The 21,622-nt window shown below is 42.7% G+C and overlaps 2 protein-coding genes and 2 long non-coding RNA genes across 4 annotated transcripts; 2 read left to right on the top strand and 2 right to left on the bottom strand.

The window, feature by feature from the left end:
* Positions 1-417: 417 nt before the first annotated feature.
* LOC120111213 lies at positions 418-2,479 on the bottom strand. The gene is made up of 3 exons (XR_005512291.1): positions 2,444-2,479; positions 1,451-1,550; positions 418-455 (listed from the first exon to the last, which is right to left on the bottom strand). It is a non-coding gene; the product is annotated as an uncharacterized LOC120111213 (long non-coding RNA).
* A 2,628-nt stretch (positions 2,480-5,107) lies between these two features.
* Positions 5,108-7,267, bottom strand: LOC120111214. The gene is made up of 3 exons (XR_005512292.1): positions 7,132-7,267; positions 6,141-6,240; positions 5,108-5,145 (listed from the first exon to the last, which is right to left on the bottom strand). It is a non-coding gene; the product is annotated as an uncharacterized LOC120111214 (long non-coding RNA).
* A 717-nt stretch (positions 7,268-7,984) lies between these two features.
* On the top strand, positions 7,985-10,740 carry LOC103697167 (rust resistance kinase Lr10-like). The gene is made up of 3 exons (XM_039127097.1): positions 7,985-8,811; positions 9,016-9,185; positions 9,270-10,740. Exons 1-3 carry the CDS (start codon positions 8,165-8,167, stop codon positions 10,382-10,384), a joined length of 1,932 nt encoding a protein of 643 aa, XP_038983025.1. The 5' UTR covers positions 7,985-8,164; the 3' UTR covers positions 10,385-10,740.
* A 3,804-nt stretch (positions 10,741-14,544) lies between these two features.
* Positions 14,545-18,813, top strand: LOC108510665 (rust resistance kinase Lr10-like). Its single transcript, XM_039127098.1, has 3 exons — positions 14,545-15,758; positions 16,490-16,513; positions 16,908-18,813. Exons 1-3 carry the CDS (start codon positions 15,431-15,433, stop codon positions 17,966-17,968), a joined length of 1,413 nt encoding a protein of 470 aa, XP_038983026.1. The 5' UTR covers positions 14,545-15,430; the 3' UTR covers positions 17,969-18,813.
* The last annotated feature ends 2,809 nt before the right edge of the window (positions 18,814-21,622 follow it).

A 21,622-nucleotide genomic window follows, 5' to 3' on the forward strand; every position in this document is an offset into this window, starting at 1 on the left:
CACAGTCCCTAGTGGTCTTAAACCTTAGATTATAATATCATTCTTGTTACAATCTCAAGTGATTATAAACCAAATCTCTGATAGTTTTTCTATCATAATTCTCCACTGATACTCACCTGAACATAAACCCTAGGATACCTTAACCTTAAGCTCTGATACCACTCTGTCACGCCCCGAACCCAGCACCCGGGTTCGGTACGCGACCGGCCGCATGAGCTCTAGAGCAGTGCCCTAAAGATCATGCGAGGCCTATGATTAACAAAAATTCCAATAAATCCATAAGAAATTGATAATTCAAATAGACAAATCCGACATGTCCAAATAAACAAATTGGTTCAATTACAAAATCTTCAAATGTTCATCAACATCAAAGAAGGATAAACAAACTAACTAACAATTAACTCTGGTACTCGCACTCTGCGCCCATCCCATCCAAATCTATGCATCCTGCAACTCTGGTAAAGAAAAAGAAGAAAAGGGGGTGAGCTTTACAGCCCAGTAAGAATCCCTACACATCCATACCAACACAATAATAATATGAATTTGAAAGCCACGACAAATCGATGCACATTTCATGAAATCATAAACCGGCTATCAAAAGGCTCAAATAATCAATATAAGTATGTACGTCAAATATCAATGAAAGTCCAACCACGCAAGAATGGTATAGCATACGATAGCTCATAAATCTTCATTAATATTTTCAATGCTTTTTCTTTCCATTCTATATTAATTTGATCCGGATCAATTATCTTTCCGACTTTGGGTCAAATCTCGGTCACATTTCTCAGCCTGTGGTGGGGCAACCAAATTATCATATTTTCAGCCTGTGGCAGGGCCTGCACAATATAGTTCCACATTTCTAGCCTGTGATGGGGCCTACCAAAGTATCACATTTTGAGCCTGTGGCGGGGCCTGCACATTATAGTTCCACATTTCTAGCCTGTGAGGGGGCCTGCCAAAGTATCACATTTTCAGCCTGTGGCGGGGCCTGCACATTATAGTTCCACATTTCTAGCCTGTGAAGGGGCCTACCAAAGTACCACATTTTTCAGCCTGTGACGGGGCCTGCCATAATAACAAGATAAACCCAAAGTCCCTTTTCATACAATCCAGTTTACATCCACACATCAATTCCTTTATATTTATTTTCGGCTTTAAACTAACCACGGTCACGTTTCCAGCCCGTAACGGGGCAACCAATATCACATAGTTAGTTTAGAGCACCACATCCATCAGTCCAATTATGTAGGTGTAGGTTATGCGCATGCATGCATCCATCATAATACCAACTACAAGCGAATACGATCATAATATCAACCACAAGCCAACACGATCAAAATATAATTTAATATAAAACTATTTTTGATTTGTCTCGATCACAGCATATCATACATATCTAAGTATAAAAATATTATATCATGCAGGATTGGCGTACAAGGATCCTTACAGAAATTGTAGACAGACTCAAATACAGATCTGGATCACAACCTACGAGCTGGGGTGCTGAGTCCCCTGATCAAAACCTCCTGGCACCGCTGACTCTTCCCCTACAACATCAATTATAAATCACAAACTAAATTATTTAATATTTAAATATTCTAAACCATAATTCACATCTACTATGGGGTCCATCACCAGGTCCCCAAACATCTCAATCCCTCCAGATCTAGGGCAGTCGGGGTGGCCCGACTCCCACCTTGCACCATCGGCCTATGTCGTCGCCAGCCGTGGCCGCAGCCATGCCGGCGACGATGGCCGGTCCCGATGAAGAGACCAACATCAAGGGATGATTCCTCTCTCTTCATAGTTGGGAATACATCTCCCTCCCTCAAATCCTTTTTGATCCAAGGGCAACAACCATGGTGGCTGTGCCCTCTCCTTCCCCAACCCGACAACACCACAGGCCGAACCATCGTCGGCCGTCTGCAGTCGCCGGCGATGGTGGCTGGCCAAAGAAAGAGAGGAGAGAAGATCCCTCTTCTTCTCCTTCCCTTAGAACCGAATGGGTCCTCCCCCTTTTCCTGCATTATTGATAGAAGGCAAGCATTCTCACAGCCACCGTGATGGTGGCTCGGCTCCCCCCCCCCCACCCGACAGCAGCCACGGTGGCCCACGACCGCCGTCGTCATCGCCGACGGTGGCCATCCGACGAGGGGAAGAGGAGGAGAGGATGGGATCCCGAGGAAGAGGACCTCGGATCCACCCTCCCTCATCACATACCCATCCTAGAAACCCTCTCCGACCTTCATACGAACCCGACCAGCCCCACCGCCATGCATCTCGGCCATCCCGGCGGCCGGCGGCGGCCAAAAACTGGAAAGAAGAGGCCGAAACAGGGGTACCCTGTTTCGGGCTCTTCTCCGACGATTCACCGGCCAAAAACCCCTCCCACAAGACCCAAAAACCAAACAATGAAACGCAAGGAAGAAGCCACGCTTACCTCGGTCCGATGGGGGTGCTCCGGCGGCCTTTTCGGTGACAAAATCGGAGAGGAAGACCTTCGGATCCCCAAGCTTCTTCGCCCGATTTGTGAGGAGTCTTCACGAAGGGAAGAGGTCGCTTTGCGGCCGGCCGGATCTCCTCTCCGGTGCTCGTCTCCTCCGGCGATCGACCTTACGCCGGACGCCGCCGCCTCCCCCTTTTTTTTTTTTTGTTTCTTCTCCCACGATCGTGCCCTAGGCACGATCGTATATGGTGGATGGGCCCGGTCTTTTCGGGCCGGCCCGTCCACCCCTCTCTCTCTTTTTTTTTTTTTTTTTTTTTTTTTTAGGGGTATTACATACTCTCCCCCTTAAAAAAATTTCGTCCTCGAAATTAACTTACTTGAAGCCTCAAATTTTTTTTTAAAAAAAATTGCATCCATTATATCATCCCTGAGATTTCAAATAGTCTCCCTCTCGGAGTACCTACCCACAAGATTTTGACATACAAAAATTACATCATCTCAAAACTTGATCCTTTCTATTTACCACACATAGTAAGTTCTTTTGATCTCCTTCAAAAGAATTCCAAACTCCCAACCTTGGATTAAAATGCCATAATTATATCCCAAAGAAATTAATTTCTCTTAATTCTACCCAGAGATCATAATTGGCTTGACAGAAATAGGAGAAATCTTTAGTATCAAATGCTCCTAATATTCTATAATCATTTTTCTTTTCTTTCTCCCATATCATTTCAACAAATAAGAGATCCATGTTAAAACATTCCAAGTCTAAGACCAACCAAGGAATCATCAACCATAAATGCTAAATTTAACATGCCCAAGATTCTTCCAAAAGTTGTCAACAATAGAAGAATCCACTGATGAAAATTACATAGCTACCTTTAGATCATCCATAGAATCAACAACATTCTCCTGAAGCTAACTCAAGTATTCCATCGTAATGCCTTTTAGATCAAATATTAATGATCTTCACCAGTTTCAAAATAAGTCAAACCACCACACTTCCGCTGCACACTCTGATTTAATTCATTTAATTCTCTAAAGTCATAAAATGATTTCTGACTAAAGTATCACTTTGCATTGAGACTAAGAAACTCCAAATTTCAAATTTCCAAGTAGAACTAGAGCAAAACCTCTAGATCTTTTTGTTCTCGATTTATATAGAGTGTACTTACCATAACTAACCCCCGATCCTTTAGTCAAGTTTAAGGTCACTATGTGATCTCCACAACCTTTTTAGAATCCAAAATATCTAGGTTTAATTTAAAGGGGATAATTCTTGTATTCTCTTTGCAATTTAATTAGAAAATCTACATTGATTTTCCTTCCAACAGAATTTACCTCAAACTCAATGGGTTAGAACTGTTGAGCCAATATCACTATGAGTAGGAATTAACTCTATCCACCACCAAATCCTTCTTTACCAAAATCCTTAATGTCTATGATCAATGCTACCCATGATAACTCACATAAGCATCTCAAAATCGAAATTTCTACTCAATTTTGTATTTTACAATGACAAAGATTTCTAGTTAGGTCATAAACCTTGACTTGAGTTCAAGTTAACACATCCAATAGTTTCCAACAATTATAAGAAAAATTCAGGAGCCCAATCCAGATATACAAATTCAAATAATTAGAATACTCCACCAATTGCATACTCTATAGCCTCAAAATAATCAAATACATCAATAGGAAATAGGTCTATTTACAATATTCAACATGCCAATACCAGATATAATCCACATACATATTCAACTTCGAAGAACATTTCTTTTAATATTATGAAATCTTTTTAGCTCACTCCAATACTACGGAAGATCTACGTACAAATCCTGCTCTAACAATTAGCAGCAAAACCAAAAGTACAATCACATCAAAACCCATATCAAGTTTAAACTTTCAAGTCATTTAAATAATATCTGAACATCGTATAACCGATATGCCATTGTTGACTTTCCTACACTTATCTTAGGTCAAACCTCTCTTATCATGATCAAAGACAATTTATACTTTCCTTCCACACTCATCGAAAACCAAACCTGATGCATACGTTTTATCACAATGCCCAGTGATCTTACACCTTAAGCACTGAATCTAATTGTCATGTCCCTAGTGATCATAACCTTAAGCTATGATATATTTCCGTCGCAAACCTAAGTGATCTTAATCATATGCTCAGATTCCAACTGGTCACATTTTCCAATAATCTTAAACCTCAAACTTTAATGCCACTAAGGCCACAGTCCCTAGTGGTCTTAAACCTTAGATTATAATATCATTCTTGTTACAATCTCAAGTGATTATAAACCAAATCTCTGATAGTTTTTCTATCATAATTCTCCACTGATACTCACCTGAACATAAACCCTAGGATACCTTAACCTTAAGCTCTGATACCACTCTGTCACGCTCCGAACCCAGCACCCGGGTTCGGTACGCGACCGGCCGCATGAGCTCTAGAGCAGTGCCCTAAAGATCATGCGAGGCCTATGATTAACAAAAATTCCAATAAATCCATAAGAAATTGATAATTCAAATAGACAAATCCGACATGTCCAAATAAACAAATTGGTTCAATTACAAAATCTTCAAATGTTCATCAACATCAAAGAAGGATAAACAAACTAACTAACAATTAACTCTGGTACTCGCACTCTGCGCCCATCCCATCCAAATCTATGCATCCTGCAACTCTGGTAAAGAAAAAGAAGAAAAGGGGGTGAGCTTTACAGCCCAGTAAGAATCCCTACACATCCATACCAACACAATAATAATATGAATTTGAAAGCCACGACAAATCGATGCACATTTCATGAAATCATAAACCGGCTATCAAAAGGCTCAAATAATCAATATAAGTATGTACGTCAAATATCAATGAAAGTCCAACCACGCAAGAATGGTATAGCATACGATAGCTCATAAATCTTCATTAATATTTTCAATGCTTTTTCTTTCCATTCTATATTAATTTGATCCGAATCAATTATCTTTCCGACTTTGGGTCAAATCTCGGTCACATTTCTCAGCCTGTGGTGGGGCAACCAAATTATCATATTTTCAGCCTGTGGCAGGGCCTGCACAATATAGTTCCACATTTCTAGCCTGTGATGGGGCCTACCAAAGTATCACATTTTGAGCCTGTGGCGGGGCCTGCACATTATAGTTCCACATTTCTAGCCTGTGAGGGGGCCTGCCAAAGTATCACATTTTCAGCCTGTGGCGGGGCCTGCACATTATAGTTCCACATTTCTAGCCTGTGAAGGGGCCTACCAAAGTACCACATTTTTCAGCCTGTGACGGGGCCTGCCATAATAACAAGATAAACCCAAAGTCCCTTTTCATACAATCCAGTTTACATCCACACATCAATTCCTTTATATTTATTTTCGGCTTTAAACTAACCACGGTCACGTTTCCAGCCCGTGACGGGGCAACCAATATCACATAGTTAGTTTAGAGCACCACATCCATCAGTCCAATTATGTAGGTGTAGGTTATGCGCATGCATACATCCATCATAATACCAACTACAAGCGAATACGATCATAATATCAACCACAAGCCAACACGATCAAAATATAATTTAATATAAAACTATTTTTGATTTGTCTCGATCACAGCATATCATACATATCTAAGTATAAAAATATTATATCATGCAGGATTGGCGTACAAGGATCCTTACAGAAATTGTAGACAGACTCAAATACAGATCTGGATCACAACCTACGAGCTGGGGTGCTGAGTCCCCTGATCAAAACCTCCTGGCACCGCTGACTCTTCCCCTACAACATCAATTATAAATCACAAACTAAATTATTTAATATTTAAATATTCTAAACCATAATTCACATCTACTATGGGGTCCATCACCAGGTCCCCAAACATCTCAATCCCTCCAGATCTAGGGCAGTCGGGGTGGCCCGACTCCCACCTTGCACCATCGGCCTATGTCGTCGCCAGCCGTGGCCGCAGCCATGCCGACGACGATGGCCGGTCCCGATGAAGAGACCAACATCAAGGGATGATTCCTCTCTCTTCATGGTTGGGAATACATCTCCCTCCCTCAAATCCTTTTTGATCCAAGGGCAACAACCATGGTGGCTGTGCCCTCTCCTTCCCCAACCCGACAACACCACAGGCCGAACCATCGTCGGCCGTCTGCAGTCGCCGGCGATGGTGGCTGGCCAAAGAAAGAGAGGAGAGAAGATCCCTCTTCTTCTCCTTCCCTTAGAACCGAATGGGTCCTCCCCCTTTTCCTGCATTATTGATAGAAGGCAAGCATTCTCACAGCCACCGTGATGGTGGCTCGGCTCCCCCCCCCACCCGACAGCAGCCACGGTGGCCCACGACCGCCGTCGTCGTCGCCGACGGTGGCCATCCGACGAGGGGAAGAGGAGGAGAGGATGGGATCCCGAGGAAGAGGACCTCGAATCCACCCTCCCTCATCACATACCCATCCTAGAAACCCTCTCCGACCTTCATACGAACCCGACCAGCCCCACCGCCATGCATCTCGGCCATCCCGGCGGCCGGCGGCGGCCAAAAACTGGAAAGAAGAGACCGAAACAGGGGTACCCTGTTTCGGGCTCTTCTCCGACGATTCACCGGCCAAAAACCCCTCCCACAAGACCCAAAAACCAAACAATGAAACGCAAGGAAGAAGCCACGCTTACCTCGGTCCGATGGGGGTGCTCCGGCGGCCTTTCCGGCGACAAAATCGGAGAGGAAGACCTTCGGATCCCCAAGCTTCTTCGCCCGATTTGTGAGGAGTCTTCACGAAGGGAAGAGGTCGCTTTGCGGCCGGCCGGATCTCCTCTCCGGTGCTCGTCTCCTCCGGCGATCGACCTTACGCCGGACGCCGCCGCCTCCCCCTTTTTTTTTTTGTTTCTTCTCCCACGATCGTGCCCTAGGCACGATCGTATATGGTGGATGGGCCCGGTCTTTTCGGGCCGGCCCGTCCACCCCTCTCTCTTTTTTTTTTTTTTTTTTTTAGGGGTATTACACTCCATTTCAACCACAGAGAGCTCACTGATACTGGATGTCCTACGACTCTCTATGCTTGGGAGTCCCTAACACAAGAACAACGCAGAAATAAAGTGATTCGACAGTCCCAACTAATTTCTCAAAGAAGGACAGTCTCAGCTGTGCAGTTGCAAACAACGCCCCTGCCCGGGTACATTATTCTTTTCCATTTCGTGTTATACTTTTCTTCCTCTTCCACGAGAATTTTCTCTTGTAATTCGTTGAAGGTTGACGTATAAGCGCAGTCTGATCGGACCAACACGCTGGGGATCTCATGTGCCCTTAAAGTTTCAATGCTCAAGAATATCTGATCCCAAATGCCCCACGTACTCTGATCAAGTTAGAGTAGACAGTTGTCTAGAAAATGTCCAATGCTGTCTCATATGACCAAGTAAACTTATCATCATTTCGTCGGCAATTTCTTTTGTCCAGTGTTGCTGGAGACCTTCTATGCTTTTTATACTTAAGAACATCCGGTCTCAAATGTCCCACATAATCTGATCAAGTTAAGAGTAGGGAGAGAGAAAAAAAAAATCCAGTGTTGTCTTGTTGGATGACTGGATAAACTTATCATCTTGGTTCTATTCCCAATCATCTTACCCAGCTTTGGTACTGGAATCAGCCAACCATAAGTGTGATGAAGCTTGCTCTCCATCCTTTGTAGTCAGCCTCCAATTATCAGCCATGAACTCTCTGCTTTCATTTCTCCTCCTCTCGAGTTTTGGATTGGGTGCCGGCCATACAAGATGTCGTAGTTCCTCTTGTGGAGAACTCCGTATCAGCGACCCTTTCCGCCTTAAAGGCGATCCAGCTTACTGTGGGTTGCAGCAGTACCAATTAGTCTGCGACGGTAACAAAACTATTTTGGATTTGAATCCAGGAAAGTATTATGTCACTGAGATTTCATATAATGATTCTACCTTCTCAGCCGGGACCTTACAAGTCGTGGATGATAGCTTAGCCAGTGGCAATTGCGGTCTTCCTCCCCATTCTCTGTCATACTCTATGTTGGAAGGGGCGGGATACTATTCAGCGGGACAGTTATGGGCTAGTTTTGTGAATTGTACGAGGATGATCAAGAACGACATGTATTTGCCAGTTTCTTGCCTAACCGGGAACAACACATTTGTCTATGTTATAGTTTCAGAATCTGCATATGAACTAAGGTTCCTTGAACCTTTCTGTGCGTATTCAGCTATGTTTCCTATCACTGCTGCTCCCATAAACAACTCAGCATTAGAAGTTATCAAACTCTTTCAAAAGGGCTTTACTCTGATTTGCATGAGTGATCGGTCAATATCACTCCACGCGTGTCTGAGAGATGCCAAAAGGTGAGCAGAGCCACCATATGTTTTAAATTTCTTTTGAATCAAGGTCTACTTGAATCTGCACAATCTTCCATTGGGTTGTAGTCCGATAGTCTTCTCGGCAGTTTGCTTTAACAAAACATAACAAGAAAAGGATTTCTACTGCTCTGTGGTCTTGTCCTTTTCCTCTCTGCCATGCTGATATTTTTTTCTTCACATGTTATGCAGCATGTTTTATGAGCAAAGTTCCAGCAATCGAATTCTTTCTCAAATTTCCGCCCTAGTCTACGGTGCGATGTATTTCTTAGGTTGCTTGACGTATTACTTTAGTGAGAGCATGACTTTCGGAATTGCAGCAGCTTTGGTGATATTATTACTGATTATGCAGCTACTGATGGGTAAGACTCCTCATTTCCTCAAATGTTCCCGTCACCAATTATATTGTTTAAAGATTTTGACATCCACTTATAACTTATTTGCAGTATTGGCATTATTGGGTAGGTGTGTTTGTGCACCGCTGGCGGTTTACCTTTTCCTTGCCTACAAATTCTGGAGCACGCGAGTGTCCATCGACATTGTTGAGAAGTTTCTCCGAAACCAGCGGACCTTGACACCGACAAGGTATGCCTACACCGACATCATTGCGATCACAAACCACTTCAAGGAGAAATTAGGGCAAGGAGGCTTTGGGTCTGTTTTCAAAGGAAAACTCGCAGGCGGCCATCTGGTCGCCGTGAAGATGTTGGGCAACTCAAAATGCAACGGAGAAGAATTCATTAATGAAGTCTCCACCATTGGTCGGATACACCATGTGAACATAGTGCAGCTTGTTGGGTTCTGTTCAGAGGGATCCAAGAGGGCCCTCGTCTATGAGTGCATGCCTAATGGCTCACTGGACAAGTACATCTTCTCCTCAAATAGAACCGGCGCTCGTCCTTTTACATTGGAGAGACTCCACAAGATAGCCCTAGGCGTGGCTCGGGGCATCGATTACCTGCATAGGGGATGTGATGTACAAATTTTACACTTTGACATCAAGCCCCACAACATCCTCCTAGGCCATGACTTCGCTCCCAAGGTTTCAGATTTTGGACTGGCAAAGTTGTACCCGAAGGACTATAGTTTACTGCCCAGGAGTGCTGCCAGAGGCACAATAGGTTATATAGCTCCTGAATTGATATCTAGGAGTTTTGGTGTTATATCTCACAAGGCTGATGTCTACAGCTTTGGAATGCTACTGATGGAAATGGCAGGTGGGAGGAGGAACGCGGATCCACGACCAGGGTGTTCAAGCCAGGATTATTATCCTTCATGGATATATGATAAACTCATTCACGAAGGAGAGCTCAAAATCGATAACTCTTTTGAGATCTCGAATGTAGAGAGGAAGTTGTGCATGGTGGGCCTGTGGTGCATTCAAATGAGATCATGCGATCGCCCCTCAATCAGCGAAGTTGTGGAAATGCTGGAAGCTGATGTAGATAGTTTGAAAATCCCACCCAAGCCTTTCCTTTCCCCAGAGGAACCCATTTCTGTAGCATATTCCCACCAGGATTCGTCTTCAACTGAGTTATCTATCATCCCAGAACATGAATGACTTTCCCTTGACATGGTTCTACTTTGTCTTAATTACAAGGAATAGGAAAGCAATGGAGGAGCCATCCATTCTGATCTCATCTCGAAGATAATCTGGGTTCCAAGATTGCATGAGATTTGTGCGAGGAAGGACTTTGTAGAAGCTAAAAAAAGCTCATACTATTTTCTCTACTTGTTTCTTCAAAAAAGGGATAGAGCTACCCATTCATGCGATTGAAGCATTCTTTTCTCCGTGAAATTTTATAGAATATATAGTTCTGAATGATCTCATAGTTGCAAGTAGTGAATAATTTGAATGTGGTTTTATCATATTTAGGTGAAAATGACAACAGTTATCTCATATCTGAACTGAAAATACGATGTTACCAAAAAGGGTGAAAAGATGCGGTGTAATAAGCACTAAATTGCATGTAAGGTTCCGAAGGCACAATAACTAATAAGGAAGAAAACTTTGCTGAACTTCGTTGCTTGCAACTCTGATTCTCTCTTTTCATGTTGATCGAGAACGCAAGCCTGTCTCCTTTGAGGATGTCCGGGAGACTCTGGTAGGTTTTGATGAGGATGTCCATCCAAAGAAAGTTAAAATCCTTTTAGAGGGGACGGTTCAATTGTTCCAACTCTCTTCTTCATCATCATCTTTAAATATCTTCTGTTTTCAACTTTTATTATTTATTTATTTATCTTTTCAATGACTTTTCTTTCTTTCATGTGAATTATAATTACTATGTTGCCAGTTGCTATGGCCTCCCATGGTGGAGCTGCTGTCAGAACCCTTATGGGCGTATGTTTAGTCTCACATCTGTTATTCGGTAGATAGATCTTGGGTACTTATACAGAATCAAGGAACCAAAAGCATACCTGCCGGCTAGTCATTTTGGGTAAAGTCCTAGGTTATTACAAATGGTATCAGAGCAAATCTGGCTCATAACCTATGTGAATTAGATGGCACTATAGCACGAATCTATTAAGGCTGCCACAAGCCGATCGTAGTATTTACGATTAGATTTAAATGGATTTGAACCCTTAGTCTGGCGAGGACATTAGGGCTTGAATGGGGAGAGAATGTCAGGACCCGTGTGGGCATGTATTTACTCCCGCATTGGTCATTCGGTGGGTAGATCTTGGGTACTTATACAAGATCAAGAAATCCAAAGAATACTTTCCAACTAGACATTTTGGGTGAGGTTCTGATTTGGGCTTGTAGACAAACACTGCGAGTCAATTTTTTAATACAAGAAGTTTAGGCTCAGCCACGCGCTTTCTCACAAAATAAAAAGGCAAAACAAAAAAAAACTAAAGATTCAATTTCTTTGTCTTCTTAGCTTCCATTTCTTTTCTAATGTTCATACGAAGTTTGAAGAAGAAATGATGGACAAACACTGCTTTGAACTTGGACTATGTCATCAAGAGGCAAATTACTGTAAAAGGCATCAAACATTTTATAGTGCGAGTTCTGGAGAATATCTAAAGCTCGGAAACATGGTAAGCAATGATTGATGGAAACAATCGTCTCCGTCGTATTTGTTGAAAATCTTCATGTAGAATTGACGTACTTGATATGGAAAGGAGTGGACAAAGTTAGTGCCTTTTATTGCTGGTGAATTGGTTTGAAGAAGAAATGCTAGACAGACACTGCTTTGAACTTGGACTTTGTCATCGAGAGGTAAATTTCTGTAAAGGGCATCAAACATTTTATAGTGCGAGTTCTGAAGAATATCTAAAGCTCAAAAACATGGTAAGCAGTGATTCGTGGAAGCAATCGTCTCCGTCGTATTCGTGGAAAAACTTCATGTAGAATTGTGGTACTTGATATGGAAAGGAGTGGACAAAATTAGTGGCTTCCATTGCTCGGTGAATTGGTTTGAAGAAGAAATACTGGACAAACACTGCTTTGAACTTGGACGTTGTCATCAAGAGGCAAATTACTGTAAGGGCATCAAATATTTTATAGTGCGAGTCCTGAAGAATGTCTAAAGCTCAGAAACATAGTAAGCAGTGATTGGTGGAAGCAATCATCTCCGTTGTATTTGTAGAAAATCTTCATGTAGAATTGTCGTATTTGATATGGAAAGGAGTGAAAAAAGTTAGTGGCTTCCATTACTGGTGAATTGGTTTGAAGAAGAAATGCTGGACAAATACTGCTTTGAACTTGGACTATGTCATCAAGAGGCAAATTATTGTAAAAGGCATCAAACATTTTATAGTGCAAGTCCTGGAGAATATCTAAAGCTTAGAAACATGGCAAGCAATAATTGGTGGAAGCAATCGTCTCCATCGTATTTGTGAAAAATCTTCATGTAGAATTGTCATACTTGTATGGAAAGGAGTGGATAAAGTTAGTGGCTTCCATTGCTGGTGAATTGGTTTGAAGAAGAAATGCTGGACAAACACTACTTTGAACTTGGACTTTGTCATCAAGAGGCAAATTACTATAAAGGGCATCAAACATTTTATAGTGTGAGTCATGGAGAATATCTAAAGCTCAAAAATATGATAAGCAGTGATTGGTGGAAGCAATCGTCTCCGTCGTATTTGTAGAAAATCTTCATGTAGAATTGTCTTGCTTGATATGGAAAGGAGTGGACAAAGTTAGTAGATTCCATTGCTGGTGAATTGGTTTGAAGAAGAAATGCTGGACAAATACTGCTTTGAACTTGGACTTTGACATCATGAGGCAAATTACTGTAAAGGGCATCAAACATATTATAGTGCGAGTCCTGAAAAATATCTAAAGCTCAGAAACATGGTAAGCAGTGATTGGTGGAAGAATCGTCTCTGTCGTATTTGTAAAAAATCTTCATGTAGAATTGTCGTACTTGATATGGAAAGGAGTGGATAAAGTTAGTGATTTCCATTGCCGATGAATTGGTTTGAAGAAGAAATGCTGGACAAACACTGCTTTGAACTTGGACTTTGTCATCAAGAGGTAAATTACTGTAAAGGGCATCAAAAATTTTGTAGTGCGAGTCTTGGAGAATATCTAAAGCTCAGAAACATGGTAAGCAGCGATTGGTGGAAGTAATCGTCTCCGTCGTATTTGTGAAAAAATTTCATGTAGAATTGTCGTACTTGATATGGAAAGGAGTGGACAAAGTTAGTGGCTTCCATAGCTGGTGAATTGGTTTGAAAAAGAAATGCTGGAAAAATACTGTTTTGAACTTCGACTTTATCATCAAGAGGCAAATTACTGTAAAGGGCATCAAACATTTTATAGTGCGAGTCCCCATCGCATATCTAAAGCTTAAAAATATGGTAAGCAGTGATTGGTGGAAACAATCGTCTCCATCATATTTGTGGAAAATCTTCATGTAGAATTGTCGTACTTGATATGGAAAGGAGTGGACAAAGTTAGTGGCTTCCATTGCTGGTGAATTGGTTTGAAGAAGAAATGTTGGACAAACATTGCTTTGAACTTGGACTTTATCGTAAGGAGGCAAATTACTGTAAAGTGCATCAAACATTTTATAATGCGAGTCCTGGAGAATATCTAAAGCTCAGAAACATGGTAAGCAGTGATCGGTGGAAGCAATCGTCTCTATCGTATTTGTGGAAAATCTTCATGTAGAATTCTCGTACTTGATAGGGAAAGGAGAGGACAAAATTAGTGGCTTCCATTGCTGGTAAATTGGTTTGAAAAAGAAATGCTGGACAAACACTGCTTTGAACTTAGACTTTGTCGTTAAGAGGCAAATTACTGTAAAGGGCATCAAACGGCCGATTTGAAGATCATCAGGTAATTCTAGCATATAAGCATTAGGACTCAATCGCTTCAATACCTTGAATGGTCCCGCTCGTCGAGGATGAAGCTTCTGATATTATTTTTGGAAAAAACGTTCAGCTTTTAATCTGAATCCTAGAGAATATCTAAAGCTGAGAAACATGATAAGCAGTGATTAGTGGAAGCAATCGTTTCCATCATATTTGTGGAAAATTTTCATGTAGAATTGTCATGCTTGATATGCTCTATATTCTGATGGAGCCCACCTAGTAGGAATAATACTTGATGGTCACAATTATGGCATGGCCGTGGATACAATTATCACTACGGATCAATGATGGAGCCAATCACCAACTGGTCCAGTCTAGCTGCGGATCATTTTTTGTCTTTTATTTGAATGGACAAAAAGGAAGGAGAACCTTCCCTATAGTTTATTAGGTAGATAAGAAAAATAAGGCAGAAATTTAGAGAAGAATCCAAGAAGAAGAAGAGGGTCCCTCCTTTACAGCGATCTTAGGAATTGGCAGGCTAGTTCGCAGCAGGTTTTAGAACTGACTTGAGTACTTGAGAAGTAAGTTGGTGTCCCTCCTGTGCTTTAGTATTATATAAATTTCCCCAAAGCTGAAAACATTGCAGAAGTTTGTTGGAGAAAAAAGAAAGAAAGGAAAGATTCCAGGAGTCTATGCAGAACAGTGTTTGGAGAAGATTGCAACAGGCTGCAAGTCAATTATGACCAAACGATTTTAGTCATTGCAAAGCCAATGGAAACACTCAACCCTGATAAGATCCCTTCTGGAGCTAAAAGCAGGTTCCTCCATTTCTCCTTTAGCCCCTTACATGGCTGCGTCTTGGCTCGTAAGTATGCTCTTCTTTCTTGTCCTTCAAGATGGAAACAAGATGACCCTAGGGGATAAAGAAGAAGATTTTTTCAAAGCTTGCCCACCATCCAAGTGCGGATTAGGAGGCTTGAAGATCAGATATCCCCTGCGACTGATGACTAGTCCTCCATCCTGCGGTGCAGAAGGCTTGCATCTTTCATGCTCTGGCAACGACACCTTCCTCTCTCTCTCCCGTTCAAGCTCCTATAAAGTGACTAAAATAAGCTATACCTTCGGTCAAATAGCGATCAATGTTGGAGAACCATGGGTTCGCTGTCCACTGCAAAGTCTCAGCTCCATCAAGCTCACTTCGCCGGTGTACAAGCCTTCTCTTACCCAGATATTTAGTTTGGTACGCTGCTCAAAAAGACCCAAAGGAAGTGCTGAAATGATTGGTCCAATATAATGTCTCAGCAGTGCAGGTTATGATATTTTTGCTGCAGAAATAGATATGTCTATGGACAAGCTACCCTTCGATTGCATGGTGGTTTCAGCAGGTGCCGAGATCCCCACCCTAATTACTGGTAATTATTACGAGGAAGCGCTGCATTCATTAGGTGTGGAGATCCCCTCCCTAATTACTAGTTATATCGGGTCAGCAATTGATTTCATAGAGAGGGGAGAGCTAACCCTTGATTGGTCTATTCCTGAGATCAGTATTCCTGAGATCAGTGATAAATGCAAGGCCTGCGAAGCTGTAGCAAAGCGCTGTGCAGGACACGAAGTCTACTGCAACACTAGCCAGCATCTATCCTCAAAAAACACTAACCAGCATCATGGTGAGCTACCTTTTTCCTGTCTGCAACTACAAATATTTGGGATGATTGCCTGCTAGTTTTTCTGCTTTAAAGTCCTGAAATATTTTGCAATAGCCCTTAGTTATATAGGTAATGAGAGAGAAAAAAATGAAAAAAAAAATCATCATATTCAATAGACATAAGCCTAAGGTGTAAATCACTTTTTGCTTATTTCAAAAAAAAATCTGAAATATGAGACAAACAGTCAATGTGTCCTTTACTTGGATGTCTAGATGTTACAAAAGTGAGGTTTCAATCCATTCAATTCTGCTGATAAAGAAAGAGAACATCTCTTCTCTTCTCTTCTTAGGCAGATGTCTTCCAACTGATTGAACCCCTACCCATATTGGTGGATCCAATCAGCTGGCGAAGTTTTACTTTTGAATAAACCTTCTCCAGGAGGTTATAAATTAATCTACCCAACTTGTGCTTATTGATTGTTATGTTCTGCATGCCGAGCTTTCACCGTATTTCCTTGTCTGCATGCCTCTCATACTTCAACTAGCGCTCATTAGATGGTCTATGATTTCTTATCAAAATGTTGCAAAAACTAATTTAACTTTATCAAGAATTCGGAATTCACTGCTTCCTTCTTCTTTTTTTGACAAAATATGGAGGAAGTGAAAACTTTCCCAATGCTTTATTAGAAGCACTGATTCTTTCTTTTTTTTTTGCTAAAAGAAGCACTGATTCTTTCATAAACATTTTTGCAGGTTCAGATGTCAAGCTCATTACAGGTGAGTTCTCATGAAATCTTATCTAATTTGCTCAGAAGAAAACACTCCGTTTGAATCATCCACTTTTTTTATTAAAAAGAAACATTTAATGAGGAAAAACTATCTGATGATAGATTGGCGATGATATACAAATCTGAATCATAAGATCTGTTCCTAAAAAATTCCATTTGGCCTTTACATATCGCATACATAGCCACAAAAAAGAGGAATGGTTGTCCTACTTTAGTTTAGTGCTGGTCTTGATCCATAGGTTCGTTGGCCAGATGCGGAAAATTCTTCAAGGCATACAACAAAAAATAACCTTCATATTCCCTGATATGGAGCATAGCATAATCGATACAATCCATCCTAAGGAGACGCATATGCTAATTATTTCTTTTTTGTTTTTATCCAGGCATATTGACTGGTGCAATTGTTACACTTGTATTAGCAGCTCTTATTCTACTCTACATTTTCAAAAAGTCAGATACAGAAAAAGAAACACAATTGAAGGTAGAACGGTTTCTAGCAATGTACAAGACCACGAAACCCACTCGATACACTTTTGTAGAAGTTAAGAAGATGACAAGAAGGTTTAAGCATAAATTAGGTCAAGGTGGATTTGGAAGTGTGTACAAAGGGGAGTTGCCAAACGGAATTCCTGTTGCAGTTAAGATGCTTGAGAAGTCTAAAGGGGAGGGAGAAGAGTTCATCAATGAAGTAGCCACCATTGGAAGAATTCACCATGTCAATGTGGTGCGCCTCCTGGGATTTTGCTCCGAAAGAACAAGGCATGCACTTGGATATGAATTCATGCCTAATGAATCACTAGAGAAGTATATTTACTCTAGAGAAAATACACGAGCTCATGAATCATTTTGCATCCAAAAGTTGCTAGAAATAGTGAAAGGTATTGCTCGGGGTATTGAGTATTTGCACCAGGGATGTGATCAACGGATCCTACATTTCGACATCAAGCCTCATAACATTTTGTTGGACTATGACTTCAACCCGAAGATCTCAGATTTTGGTCTTGCAAAGCTATGCTCAAGGGATCGTAGCATCATTACCATGACCGCAGCTAGGGGCACAATGGGCTACATTGCACCTGAAATGTACTCTAGGAACTTTGGAACGGTTTCTTATAAATCAGATATATATAGTTTTGGAATGTTGATATTGGAAATGGTGGGAGGCAAGAAGAGCAAGGATCCCGAGATTGAGAATCAGAACGAAGTTTATTTTCCAGAAAAGGTATATGAATGGATAGTTCATGGACAAGATCTGGGACTGAATTCGGAGATGAACGGAAGAGAAGAAGAGATTGTGAAGAAGCTTGCTATAGTAGCACTCTGGTGCATACAGTGGAATCCGGCAGATCGTCCCTCCATGACAAGGGTAATTCAGATGCTGACAGGGGATTTGCAAAGCTTACAAATACCCCCAAAACCTTTCATTTCCTCATCTGATCACTAGAATTGTACGATTCTAAATGAAGTATAGATGCCAACAATGCAATTTAAAGGACATATTTGTTTTGTAAACAGATTCATAGGATATGCTATGAAATATCATTAGCATTACTCGAATTTTCACCATCTATCTTGAATTTGTTCACTATATTTTAAATATTATGCTTTCTCAATATTTAAGTTTAGAGATTCATGTGCACCTGAGTCTGTAACATGTCCTTCCTCTCACACACGGAGAGAGAGAGAGAGAGAGAGAGAGAATCTAAATTATCTTTCCCACTCTTCTTCCTAAGCCTACAGATTAGTATGTGAATAAGTGCATCTTTTCCTGCTATGATGGGGTTTTATTAAGTTCTACAGAATTATCACGACTTTAGACTTCCAATAGTCATTGTGATTATGATTATTATCTAAAAAAAGAATTTCAGATCTTGCCCTGTTCTTGTCTTTGTCAGGTGGTTTGGCTGTCTTTGGTGCTCCTTATGTCACTGGTCAGTCGGAGCTTGGAGCACCACTGGCCATACTCCATTCTCCTCTCCTTTTTAATTTTTTTGTGGGGAAAGGGAAGCTGGAAACTACCCTTCTTTTATTAGAAAAATATATATAGGAGAATTTACAAAAGACTTAGGAGAGAGTGAGAAGAAGTCGAACAAAACAGATTCATACAGACACATCTGAGTGTCCGGAATGGACCCGATTCCTGTAAACAGATAGCAGCAAATGGATAGACCAGGCTTCAGAAGAGAATTATCATCTGCCGACAGAGTCAAAGCAGAAAAATTTGGAGAGCTACAAACAGACTTAAAAAAAAAACAAGGGAACTGCAGGGATCATGCAGAAGTACCCGGCCATTGTACCGCAGGTAGCAGATTCTTGAGTTGATTCCAGAGTGCGCGGTGACCTGCAGCCTTCTTTACAGAGCAAAGACACTCTCAGGCTTTTGCAGAGGACTGAACAGATAGAGCTACTTCTGTTAAGGAAAATTCTTTGATTCCTTTCCTGCCACACCTGCCAAAACAGAGCCATTGGCAACTGGTCCCAAGCTATTCTCCAATTTTCGCGGATTTTCTTTAGCCTCCAGGAGGTCCGTAGAGAGTAGAAATTTGAAGGCCAACCCCTTATGTTCAAGCAAGTCTTCAAAATGATCCAGATGCTTTTAACAAAAAGTCATTTATGAAGAAGGTGAGATATTGTCTCAGCGGCACAGCCGCACAAAGGACAACCGGCACTCACTGACCAGCCCTTATCATTGAGCCAAAAAAAAGACTAATCTTTTCAGAAACCACTGCCTTCCAAGTGATCTTGTAGTGAGGACAAATCAGTCCACCTCTGTTAATGAAAGAATGGTAGGAGCTCGCAGTAAAAAATCCATGTTGCGCGAGTTTCTAAACAGGGAATCCGTTACTCTTGAGGGCCTGACATTAGCAAGAAGTTCCAGTAATTGGACATCTTGCGCTGATTGGGACTGCATCAGTGGGCCTCTTAACTCTAGCATTCCACTTAGCCTTTCTCCAACTCCATAAAGAAGCAACTGAGACATTGGGTTTAATCACTCCAGTGTACAGCTCATCAAACAATTGAGCAAGAGGAACTGGGCCTAACCAAGAATCTTCCCAAATGTGATATTTTTTTTTTTTGGTAAAAAACGGCTACTCATTCATATAGATCTAACATGAGTACATCCTGCCATGTCCGTAGAAATAAAAAACAACAGAGAAGAAGGAACGTCTACAGTAGACGTCCACAAAACATCCCCGGAGTGCCGGGCCACAAAAGAGGCGACCCAGTCTGCGGCCCTGTTCGCCTCTCTAAATACATGACCAATCTGGAAACCGACCATCATCTGAGCCATCCTCCGAGTCTCCCGAATGAGGGGGTGACCGTCGCCATACCTGTCCATCCCCCGGATCCAATCGATCACCACCGCAGAGTCTCCCTCGAGGAACACTCGCTCGGCGCCAAGGACCTGCCTGGCATAGGATAGTCCCTCCCAAGCAGCCCGTAGCTCCGCACCAACAACTGTAATCCCAGGTGTCCGACGCCCACCAGCAACCACCAATCTACCACCGGGATCCCTAATCACAAAGCCGACCCCTCCAGTCAAACCGTCTAGTGACCTACTGCCATCGAAGTTTACTTTGAGATAGCCAAGGGGTGGGGGTACCCAAGAGACAGTAACAAAAAGGGGCGCTGAAACAGCGTAAGGAGAACCCCAGGTGTCCCTGGCCATCCCAGAAGAAAACTCAGTGGCAGCCGCCATAACCTCCCTCGCATGTCGTGCTGCTCTGTCCACCACCATCCTCGGAAGGCCCCGCCTCCCCTCAAATATGCCTGCGTTCCTATCCAACCAAATGTGATAAGACAGGTACACCCTTATAATCCCCTCTGCTGCCAACCTGGGCCTGCACATGGAGTCTCTCAGCATCCGCAGCAGATCCTGCATCGAGACTACCGCATCAATCAAGGGAACCGATGAACACTGCCATATCTGTCGAGCTCTAGGGCACAATAGGAGAACATGCTCAATGGTCTCTACGATATCACCACACGTCTCACAAAACTGAGATACCCCCATACCACGCCGAACAAGTAAACTCCTCGTCGGGAGACATCCCCAAGCCACCTTCCAGATGAAAAGTGCCACCCGTGGGTGAATCCGTAATCTCCATATCCATCCTCCCACGATCTGTCGCGCTGGCGTCCTGCAGAACAACGCACAAAGATCCCTGGCCCTCACCCGCGACCGCCCCGTCGTAGTCCAAAGCAGCCTATCCGACACCCCTCCAGAGGGAATTGGCAAAGCCAAAATCGACTCCGCCAACTGCTCACCAAACACCTCCCTGATCAACCCCACCCTCCAATGACTCCCCTCAGAATCCAGCAGATCCCTGACCCTGCACCCAGCTAGTCTCGCAGAGTCCACCGTGGTCGGCAGACGACATATCGGCCAATCAGTCACCCAGCTATCCTCCAGCACGTCTATCGAGTGCCTGTCACCAATCACCCATCTGATCTCCGGAAGCACCACCATAGCCCTGGCACACATCACTCGCCATATCGGAGAGTGGTGACGCTCTATCCGCCCCCCAGGCACCAAGACACCATATTTGGCCCTCATCAATGAGGACCACATACTCTCTGGCTCAAGCACAAATCTGGCTGCATGCCTCGCCGCTAACACCTCCCGTCTCGTCATCAAAGACTGCACTCCCAGCCCCCCGGCACTGGTCGGCTGGCAAACACTCTCCTAGGCCACCAAGTGGATCCCGCCTCTGCCACTCCTCCTCCCCCAAATAAACTCCCTGAACAACTGCTCAAGGGACCTCAAGACTGACACCGGAATATCGACGTGGGATAGAAGATAAATAGGAACAGATGAAAGTACAGAACGCACCAGTACGATCCTCCCCATCATAGACAATGAATGAGACTGCCAGCCCTCCAGCCTGCATCTGACTCTAGTCACAAGGGACACACAGTCCCTAATCCTCAAACGTCGGCCACATAAAGGTACCCCCAAATAAGACATCAGGCCCCCCTGTTCTCCCACTCCTAGAACCTCCAATATAGAGAGCTTCAGCGCCCCGCGCGTCTTCGGACTAAAGATAACAGCAGACTTGTCCAAATTGACCTGCTGCCCAGACAGAGCACAGTAATC

The sequence above is a fragment of the Phoenix dactylifera genome, chromosome 6 (assembly GCF_009389715.1).
Source record: "Phoenix dactylifera cultivar Barhee BC4 chromosome 6, palm_55x_up_171113_PBpolish2nd_filt_p, whole genome shotgun sequence".
Taxonomy (NCBI): domain Eukaryota; kingdom Viridiplantae; phylum Streptophyta; class Magnoliopsida; order Arecales; family Arecaceae; genus Phoenix; species Phoenix dactylifera.

Bases quoted from the DNA above. Each gene is read 5' to 3' on its own strand.
- LOC108510665 (XM_039127098.1), top strand. From the start codon at position 15,431: ATGTCTATGGACAAGCTACCCTTCGATTGCATGGTGGTTTCAGCAGGT. The intron at 15,759-16,489 runs GTGAGCTACCTT...ACATTTTTGCAG, and splicing joins AAACACTAACCAGCATCATG to GTTCAGATGTCAAGCTCATT. The intron at 16,514-16,907 runs GTGAGTTCTCAT...GTTTTTATCCAG, and splicing joins AGATGTCAAGCTCATTACAG to GCATATTGACTGGTGCAATT.
- LOC103697167 (XM_039127097.1), top strand. From the start codon at position 8,165: ATGAACTCTCTGCTTTCATTTCTCCTCCTCTCGAGTTTTGGATTGGGT. The intron at 8,812-9,015 runs GTGAGCAGAGCC...CATGTTATGCAG, and splicing joins TGTCTGAGAGATGCCAAAAG to CATGTTTTATGAGCAAAGTT. The intron at 9,186-9,269 runs GTAAGACTCCTC...ACTTATTTGCAG, and splicing joins GATTATGCAGCTACTGATGG to TATTGGCATTATTGGGTAGG.